This window comes from Passer domesticus, chromosome 1, assembly GCF_036417665.1.
Source record: "Passer domesticus isolate bPasDom1 chromosome 1, bPasDom1.hap1, whole genome shotgun sequence".
Taxonomy (NCBI): Eukaryota; Metazoa; Chordata; class Aves; order Passeriformes; family Passeridae; genus Passer; species Passer domesticus.
In genome coordinates this window covers 71,314,329-71,324,931 of record NC_087474.1, presented here as the reverse complement: position 1 = coordinate 71,324,931, position 10,603 = coordinate 71,314,329, and the positions used below count along the sequence as shown (strand labels likewise).

The window sequence follows — 10,603 nt, the reverse complement described above, 5'->3', positions numbered from 1 at the left end:
TTTATCTCCCATTTCTCTCCAGTCTGAAGAAAACGTAACAAAACCAATAATCTCATAACTACCACCACCACCAAAATTAAAAACATACCAAAAATAATAATCTCATAACTACCACCACCACCAAAATTATCAGCAACAGATAATACTCTCATTTGTCTATTGAAGACTGTCAAAGAGTGCAACCACTGAGTATCCTTTGTTGTCATGTCACTTCAAATTCCATCTTCTTTAACATATTACAAAAGCCTTGCTCTTTGCAGGTTGAAATATAAATTGAAGAACAGATAGCCTATGGAGGCTTCCAAGCTTCTTATAAGTTGTCTACACCAGCATTTGATAGGAAAACTCAGACCAGTTATAGGAATCACCCACAAAATCCAAGACAGTGTCATGGGCACTGGGACCAGCCTGCCGCTATTGCAGAGGACTGAAAAAAACCCAAACAAAGCCAAGTGACTTGCAAGTTAGTAACTTCTGATTTAATTTTTCCCACAGTCACTATTACAAATGGAGCTGCACAGGAGGTGCTGGGGTAGAAGGATTCCTAAAACTGTTAGTCCACACACAGTTTTGATTGTACAGTCCCTCTTCTCTCCTGTAATAAAGCTTGCATTGCCTGTCTCCCAAAGGCATTCCCTGAATGACTTAGGTCCTTTCCCACCATTCATATTGTGATCTGAGGTTTCCTCCCTTTAATCTGACAGCAAAGATGAAAGACTGTTTTAGAAAAGTAACACAGCACAACCAAAACATGGACAGAACCTCTGGGGGAATTAACCTTTCTTCTGAAATCAAAGTGGTGAGGACACACATAGACACTCCAGTTTGACTGAACAAGAGCTAATGAAAAATACAGTTCAGGAATGGACTAAACCAGCTGGGAATAATGGGTAAGGTTTATGCAGAAGTTACAAATAGAAACAATGTGATTTCTGAAATTCAGAAATCAAAACTTTAGCCTTATCATTAAGAACACTGACTTAAGGTTTAAGTCAAGTCAAACAAAAGGGTGAAAGTCCATGGCTTGATATAGATGTCTGATAATAATTCAGTTGCATGGCTTTTATTTCAGCAGTGAGAGAGATACAAGAAAGACAAGATTTACTTCTGCCTTCAAGGTACACTTTTCTAAGGGGTTTGGGTTTGTTTTTTTTTTTTGTTTTGTTTTTTAATCTCAGTAACACTGACACAGTGGAAATATGTGAAATATATCAGCTGCATTTTAATGATAATATCATCTAAGTACTGAACAGCTTTATGAACATGACAAAATAAATTACAAAAAGCTCTAATACTGGACCTGGGGTAACTTCAGTTTCACTTTGCCATACTAGGGAAGAAATGGTGCACTTTTCACTTGGTCTTTAAAAGGCAGCAATCCTTCTTGAAAAATAAAATTAAAAGTGGCTAACTACCCTGCAGTCTTAGAAATCTTTTCACACAGTCTTCTTGGGACTAGAACCTACAGTGTAATCTCTACTACAGTGTAAACACCACACCTTTTCTAAACTGTTGGCTAAGACTAAAAACCTCCTCTGTAGGATCTGCAAGACATGTTCAGGTATAAGGTCTGCACTGAAGCTGGTCCAAAGTGGGTCTTGCCCCAGCTTGTTGGTTACTGAGCAACTGCACATGCCAAAAGGGAAGTGTGGTATTTCTCCACTCAGTCTAAAGGACTGTTAGGAACCAAGCAAGGGTTCAGTATGTTATGAAAGACTAAATAAGAAAAGCTAAACTATTAGAATAAATGTCTTTCACAAAGGATTTCTGATGCTGAAAGGTATAATTGCTCATAATATATTCTAAACATCCACAGGACTTTCAGCACATAAAACCCCAAAGCAGCGTTCCCAGAAATTGTCATTGTAAAGTCTGCTGCAAAGACTTCTCCAGGGCAAACCTCTGTACTAGCCTGAATCTCCCTGACTTCAAGCCCAGTCCTGCAGCCTTTATTTATGTGGACAATTCCATTTGCAGTACTCATGACTGCACAGATAAACTGCTCATGACAGAGCAAGCCTCAACTCAAACAAGTCAGTTCAAGTAATATTAGGAATAGAAAAAGACTAATACACGTAATTTAAATACTTCTGGCTCCATAATATCATGCTGTAAGTTGAGGGGAAGTTGGCAGAGAACTCACTGAAGAGCCCTATTTCCTACCTAATTAAGGACAATGACAGATAAGGGAGCCAGGCACATCCTTTTCATATTAAAGTGATTATATATTTTTAATACTTAATCTGTCTGACTCTTTTTGCTAGATTTCTTATAAAGCATATTTTAATGACATTCTATTTCTTCTCATGGTAGTGCCTTAGTCTGTGATATTAAGAGACACAATCATTCTTTGTTTCTTACTTTTAGTACAGATCAGTAGTTACTAAATACTGGTTAATACTGGTTAAATTCCATAGTCCATATTAATCAGGAAGTCATACTAGGTGAGTATCAAATGTGTTTTACCTTTCTTCTATTCATATTTGGAAAAATTATCAGTAAGAGTTACCTCCTGTGATTATGTAGTGTATAGTTTTTTTAAGAGCATTTTTTTTTGTACTAGAAGTTTTAAAAGCAAGCTTTGAAAAAAACATTTTATCTTTTTTTTGGTTGGTTGGTTGGTTTTCTTAGTATCTTCAGAGTTTTCTCAAAGAAAATTCTTTCTTTTTCTCAGTTATAATTTTAGATCTCTAATCCTATGTCTTGCCTAAAATTGCCTACCCTTTAGTCATTACAGAGCATATAATGGTATTTAAAGTATTTAAAATATTTTATGGAATCTTGTGACAAGCAATAGTTTCCTGATTTAAAAAATATATTCCATGAAAACAGGATTTGTTCTCTCACCTGAACTCTCTGCCCATATAGTTCTCACCTGTGAGCAAAGAATAAAAATTGCCTACATTGAAAGGATCTTTAGGAAAATGCTACAGATGTATTAATTCAATTACAGGGAGCACACTTCCCTAAAATGCCTAGCTTGCTCCAAATCTTTATTTTCCCCAGATTTTTGCTACAAACTAACAGATAATAAAAGTTACAGGTAACTGATACTCTCCTAAGGATCGCCATCTGAAAAGTGTCTAATTGTTGCTGGAAGATCTGTTCAAATGCAAGTTATTCCTCTGCCAGAGGTAAATAGTAATCAAAAGGCAACAGCCCTTATCATCTTGTCCATATTGCAGACTGAAATGCTTCACCCCTTAAGAATGCATTCCTTTTATTGGAATGATGGGTGTGCTCTGGGCTCTGACTTGGTGGAGTTCACTCTCTGCTTAAGCCACAGACACCTTCCATTAATTTTTTTTCCTTTTCAGAGCTGATCTCCTCCTTTCTATTCTTAATGTGAAATTTGAGCATTTCAAAACCACACACTTTTGTGGAGAACACTGGAAGCAATTATCTAGGAATACATTGTGGTTTGGAAAAGTATTAATTTCCATGATTTGTAGGAAACACCAAAGGAATTAGTAACAAGATCATCAGTATAGTGTCAAAACATCTTCCAAAATCAGGAAGGCACCTCCCAGACAAGAGGGTGATTAAACACAGACTCTCCCTGCTTTATTAAGGTAACCTTTTGATGGGAACTCTAAGATCTAGCCTGAAGTCTGCCAAAGGCTTCCCTTGATTCTCAGCTCCCTTGTCTGCAGCTGCAGGGCCAAGACATTTGTACTGTATTTGCCTCATAGAGAGGTTGGAGTGCCAAATTCAGGAATATCTCTAAATCTCTTGGAAAGCAGTAGTGAGAAAAAGGTGTAAGTGCAATGCATCATCTGCTCCCTGAGAACCTCTTCAGTATTAGAGAGCTTTGAAGCTGTCCAGGAGAGTGAGACGTGTTACACAAAAGTGGCACTTTAGAGAAAGCCTGGATGTTTATGTAACACTGTCAAAGAAGAGCTTGCTGTTCTCCGAACGATCTGTCAGTTCTCCTGAGATGCCTGAATGAAAAGCAAGGTTTAGATCTCACTTGAAAAATATCTGTATTTTAGCTTTGCTCCTGTGGAGGGAAGCCGTGCCTTACAGGTGACAGGTAAAGTGTAAGATGAGCCTATGAGAAGAGTCAGGGAAAAAAAATGAGAAGAGAGAGGAAGAGAAAGAAGAGAAGAGAAGAGAAGAGAAGAGAAGAGAAGAGAAGAGAAGAGAAGAGAAGAGAAGAGAAGAGAAGAGAAGAGAAGAGAAGAGAAGAGAAGAGAAGAGAAGAGAAGAGAAGAGAAGAGAAGAGAAGAGAAGAGAAAAGAGAAGAGAAGAGAAGAGAAGAGAAGAGAAGAGAAGAGAAGAGGATTCCTCCTGTGAGGGGTGCAACAGCACTGTGACCCATGGTCCCAGGGGAGAAAGCTGCTTTTTTATCTCCATCAACCCTTCCAAAATTTAAAGGTCTCCTATATTATAGGCTATCATCTTGATGGACCCGCTCTATAACATTCTTTGTGGTTTGGGGGTTGGATATTACAGGAGATCCCCTCTTCCCCTGAAATCAGGCCATATTCAAAAATGCTATAGTGATGTTACATGCATGCTTTGGGAAAATATAAAGATCAAACTGATGTGCACAGCAATGTGACTGGAGGGAATAGACAGGTGCTCAAATGGACAATGGCCAAAATGAAATAAATTTTACTATTTTTTTCACCCTTTCTCCGTGATTCATCAATCTGAAAAAAATATATTCTCTATCTAAAATTATTTCCTTCACAAGCAAAAAAAAAAAAAAAGTTACAGAACATCATCTCAATATGCATTTCTGAAACTATTCTGACTCCTTTAATTCCTTAACACTGTAAACATACCCTGATTTGTTTATATGTAACGTGAGATCAGTGCTTAAAAATAAACCAAATAGGAATCTCAGAGTGTGTGTGTATGTGGGTGTGGGTGTGTGGGTGTAGGTGTACAACAGACATAGCAATCTCTGCTGGGGCTGAAAACATGACACTAAAGGAAGACTGTCCATTATATTTATTTGGTTTTAATCCAATGGCTAGAGCATGAGGTGCAGAAAGTTAAGCAAAGGTGATGAATCCATAAAAAAAATTAAATAAACTCAACACTAACTGTCACTGAAGCATGTAGACACAGTCCTGTGTTCCTTTCAAAATGGAATGGCCACCACTCTTTTCCAAAGGTAAGCAGCATCTAGCTATCCCCATTGTAAGCACATCCAGCCAGATCCCAAACCTAAAGAATCAGTTCAACCATGGGCCCTTCAATAGTTGCCATCCTTCTCTCAGGACATAAGATTTTGTGTCAAAAGAATGATTTCAGCTTTACTGCTGCATTTTCCCTTAAGCACCAAAGAATTAAATTTTTTTAATATTTGGTTTTATATAGTTCATTATGGCTTCTCAATTTAGGCACCTGCATCAAATTAATTAAGGCAGAATGTAATGGTTCCTTCGATTCAGTGTTGTACAACACTAAGCACCAAGCTGCAGAGTAAAAAGAAAAGTTGCATTGTTCACAGAAGTTTGCTTTTAGCAGGTAGGTAAAGCAGGGACTGCAGGAGATGGCACAAAGAAAAAACAATTCTATTAGGTAGAATAAAGTCCCAAAGTTTATTTTGCTTACAAACCCAAAATCAAGTGACATCTAGTTACCAAAGGAGTCAGGAACAGAATGGGCAACAATGGGAGTTTTTATAGATTTTAAAACAGTATGAGTCAAATGTTTAAAAATCAGCATTTTAGCTGCTGGAAAGTTGTATACATGGCAGTAGGTCCTAGGAAATTTTCCCATCCATGAATTTAGTAGCAAAAACAAGCTCCTGGTGCACACAAAGGTTTGAGAATATGAAAGCTCACAGCCCATGGTTCAGAGGAAGTGTTACTGTGACAAAGTATTAATTATGTATGAATACAGCATTGGTGGCATTGCATGCATTTTGACACACAGCAGTCCCCCAAAGGAAGTGTTATCTAATTGGTTCTATCAAAGGCAGGCATCTCCTTGGCATCTAGAAAGGCATATATAATCCAGGGGTCTCCTTCTCTGAGTAAATTTCCTTCCTGACCTCCCAGCTGGGCTCCTGCTCAGGGCCATGCAGTTTGTACTGCAGAACAGCCAAGAGGATTTCTGGTTCTTCCAAAGGCACTTGCTGTCTGGCCAGGCAGTAGAGAAGTCTGAAAAATACCAACTGTGCACTTCCATATAATTTTCAGTAGCAAAAAATGGCCCTATAACAACTTCTGCAGGATATCACCAAACAGAAGAAAAAACCCTCTACAGGCAACTGCAATACAGAAATACTGCAGTAACAAGGAAACACATGATGAAAAAACATGAGGAATTATCACTAAATTATTAAAATATAGAAGTAAGCAGATCACACTTTACTGGCACTGTTCAATTAACCTTTACAAAGAGCTGCAATTAATACATTTGTTTTGTTTATATAAATGTTGACATGAGACAGATTAACACATTGGCTGAATTAGAGGACTAAACTGCTCCATTTTAATGCAAGTTTTTGGTAAATCACTGGTGCTGTAACACATGCAGTTATTAAATGCCCTGAGGTCAGACCACAAGTCAGATAAAAAATTTACTGATAGATTGCCTGTGAATTGCAAATTACATTAGTTAATATTAATGATTTCAATTACTTAAAAAAAAGAAATTACCCCCAAAGTTTTATGCCATTTTAATCTACTCATCTCTACCTCAGATAGCATTTACATTTATATCAAACTTCATTTTAATGTGGAACTACCTAAGTAATCATTTTAGCAGCACGTAAATGCCTAAAAATGCAGCAGTGACTTCTAGTGGGGGTGTTAAATCCTTCTCAAAATAAGTCATGCATACCATAATTTCCACTATGCAATAAGGCAAAAGGACTTGTGTCCACAGTAAAACTGTGAGAATATAATATCACTGTGAATAAAACAAGAGAATATAAACTGATCTAAATCTCCTGTGTGTTCACAATTAACAAAATCTCATTTGGAAGCTACAAAAAAAAAAAAAAAAAAAAAAAAGAGGCTTACCTCACTAACATTTCAATTTGCAGTTGAATCCTGGGGTTTGGGAGTGCAAAAGCACCATATTAATGATAAAACAGGGGCAGGTAGTGCTGAAAACCTCCCACATGTAGCTGTGTTAGCAGCAGAGCCAACTCAAACTTACATATGCAGGAGTATTTGTGGTCTAAACGTGAATACTTCAAGAGGCTTTTCAGTAAAGCAGCCCATGCTGTGTAACCACACACCAGATTATCTCCAGGTAAAAACACAGACTTGGGCATTTTAGAGGAAGACAAAGTGCTCCAGTATAACCTTAATAAAGGTGGAAAGAAACTAGGAGAAAAAAGAGTGCCCCTAGAAATGCATTTTCCTGGAAAAAATAGACTTTGAACATGATTTCACTTCTCATAACTCACTCATCAGTGGTAGCTCCTCCATCACAATGATTTTAGCTGGATTTATGCAACCTTGGATGGAGGCTTCCAATTCTACTATCATTCTGTCAAGGCAATCTCCTTCCTCGTGCACAATTCCTGGGAACAGTTCTGTCAGGAGTGTATCTATACTTAATTAAGAATAGTGATCACTATGTGCTGGGAAATGTAAATAAATAATTCATTACTTTCACACGTGCTGGTGTCAAAAAGAACCAAAACCACTTGGTTGTCAAGGCATGGGATAGTTTTAAAATGCTAAGTGATTTGTTTGGTTGATTTGTTGTTGGCTACAGGCAGCAACAGCCAGATCCTCTCCCACAGGCAGGCAAGAGACGTGATACAAGTTTTGCAGGAAGCACGGCGTGTTGGTCAGAGGCTGATTTCACTCAAAGCCCCAAAACTGCCTCCTCCCTCCACTCCTACAGACTCCAGAACGCCCCATGCTTTATGGCCAGAAGCAGCTTGAGCCTGCAGCAGTAAGCATCTAAGCTCACTCAGCTAGAGCTATATACCTTCACTGAATGATCACCGCTGTCTAAAACGACGAGGGAATTGTTTGCCGTGTAAGTCAGTCCGACAGGATAACAAAGCCCGTGGCTAATTAGAGGATTAAAGATGGGAAATTCCTCAGGTTTCCCTAAACATACGACAGCCTGGCTACAAACATCCGTTACTATAACACGACCTTCTTTGTCAAAGGCCACAGCCGTAGCATAAATTCTGGAGGGGAAAACGAGGTTCAGGCCGAAGCTGTCCATCTGGCCGATGAGATCCATCTCCGCACTGAATATCGTCACTCGGGTGCTGCCCCTGCTCGCACCTCGAGCTTTCAGGTGCTCTACTACCACGACAGCACCCGAGGTCTGGCAGACTGCAACCGCCCTGGGGCTGACGAGCCGGGACCGGATCATCTGGCACTTCCTCAATTCCCCCCTTTGGAAGTCGGCCGCCAAGCGGTAGAGCGCGCCTGCCTCCGAGTCGGTCAGGATTACTTCGCTCCCGGGGGTGGCATCCAAGCCCCAGGGCAAACAGAAGCCTTCCCGGACCGCCAGCACCCCCCTTCCCTCAGAATCGAAGGCCTTCACGGAGCAGTCCCCGCCGTCGGTGACCACCACGTGCCCGTCCGACGTGACGGTCACATCGAGCGGATACTTGATGTCGTTGCTCGCGTCCCCCCGCTCCCCGAACCGCCGCAGGCAGAACCCGCTCGGCCCGAAGACGTGGATCCTCTTCTTGCCGTCGTGCGCCACTGCCAGGCGGCCCGACCCGGGGCAGGCCGCCACCCCGGTGGGGTTCACCAGCGACCCCCAGCCCCCCAGGCACAGCCGCAGCCCGAGCCCCGCGGCCGCCGCCGCCCCTCCGCCGCTCCTGCCCAGGGCCGAGGCGAGGCCGCCGCCGGCGGGGCCCAGGAGCTCCAGCAGCTGCAGCAGCGGGCGGCAGTCGCTGGTCTCGGCCGGGCCGCAGAGCCGCCGGCAGAAGGGACACTCCAGCCTCTGGCGCTCGGCGCCGGCCAGGGCCCCCACGCAGCCCCGGCAGAGGACGTGCCCGCAGGGCAGGTTGAGCGGCCGCCGCTGCCCGTCGGGGCCGTACGGCTCGAAGCACACCCGGCACTCCAGCAGGCTCAGCTCCGCCTCGTCCTCCGCCGCCATCCCCGCCTGAGGGGAGCGACCGCAGCCCCCGGGCCCAGCGGGGCGGGCGCTGAGCGCGGCCGAGGCGGGCGCGCGCCCCCTGCGGGCCAGCGGGGGCGGAGCCAGGCCCGGGCCGCCCTTCCCGCCGGGAGCGCGGCCGTGCCCGCGCCCGCCGCTGCGCCCGCACCTCCCCCGTGCGCACATCCCAATATCCACCAGAATATTCAACCACCCGCCAGAATATTCACATACCCGCCAGATTCTTACAGACATCCAGACATCGAGTTACCGTACCGCTACTAGCTCTCTTTATGCCCCTACCAGAGTAAGGAATTCAGCCACAATTTTACAGAATCGTGGAATCACTGGATGGTTTTGATTAGAAGGGACCTTGATGATTATCTAGTTCCAATCCTTCTCCCATGGGCAGGGATGACCAGGATAGATCAGGTTTTTCAAAGCTTCATCCAGCCCTTGAACACTTCCAGAGATGGGGGCATCCACAGCTTCTCTGGGCAACATGTTCCATTCTCCTCACACTTGCACTAAAGAATTTCTTCTTAATATATCACCTAAACATACTATCTGCCAGATTTCTCCTTGTCCTGTCACTACATGCCCTTGTACAAAGTCTCTTCCCAGTTCTCCTGCAGGCCCCTCAGGTACAGGAAGGCTGCTCTAAGGTCTCCTCAGAGCCTTCTCCAGGCTGAACAATGCCAACTCTCTCAACCTGCATGGAGATGTACACAGGAGATGTACTCCATCCCTGTGAACACCTTGGTTTCATTGGATTTTCCCACTGTTCTGGCAAAATTTTGAAAATATTTACATTCATCACTAGTAGGCACATTTCTCAGACAGGCACATACACACATTTCTGTCAGGTGCATGGACAGCATGTGCTCTTTCTGCTAGGTGTATTTACAGGGCATTCTCGGAGTAGTGACAGGGTACACTTACACATCCTAAAATGGCTATTTTGGCACACGGCATTGCTCTTCCCAGGCTATTGCATGCCTGGGAGTTCTGTGCAGGACACCACAGAGCATGTGGCAGCCTCGTGCCAAGCGCCTGGCCTTTTGCAGCTCTTACATATCTCAATGTCTGAGATAAACTTTGGGAGCTCTCATGTTGCATACGGAAAAAAAACTTGAAAGGAAGGAGATGCTTTAACCTGGTAGCTGCAGTACAGCCCAGGAGTGGAAACAAACAAAACCAGCAGCTCCCAGCTTGCACTGGCCCACTGGCTACATTAATTCTTCTCTGTGTCAACCCAGCTTTGAAACACGAGTATCTATGAGCAATACTGAGTGTTCCAATGAGCTGTGGGTGTGGGGACTGCTGTGCTAAAACCAGCAGACCCATTTGCAACTCTAGGGCCATGCACTCTAAAAAGCCCCGTGGCTTTTACTTGCCTTCTATTCTTGATGACTTATGATATATTACATTGCAATCATTCATTTCCTTTCCAAATAAGCTGCAAAGGGGAGAAGTCACTGTGCTCTGTCAACATCAAAGTAGAGAAGATTTTCCTCACATTCAGATGGAACTTCCTGTGTTTCAGTTGTGCCTTTTG

The 10,603-nt window shown here is 42.8% G+C and overlaps 1 protein-coding gene across 1 annotated transcript; it reads right to left on the bottom strand.

Annotated features, from left to right (window-relative positions):
- Nucleotides 1-5,536: 5,536 nt before the first annotated feature.
- NHLRC1 (NHL repeat containing E3 ubiquitin protein ligase 1) lies at nt 5,537-9,716 on the bottom strand. The gene has a single exon (XM_064423039.1). It carries the CDS (start codon nt 9,298-9,300, stop codon nt 7,894-7,896), a length of 1,407 nt encoding a protein of 468 aa, XP_064279109.1. The 5' UTR covers nt 9,301-9,716; the 3' UTR covers nt 5,537-7,893.
- Nucleotides 9,717-10,603: the final 887 nt, after the last annotated feature.

What these genes read in the sequence shown, in the direction of transcription:
- NHLRC1 (XM_064423039.1), bottom strand. Translation starts at nt 9,300, where the DNA reads ATGTCTGTAAGAATCTGGCGGGTATGTGAATATTCTGGCGGGTGGTTG.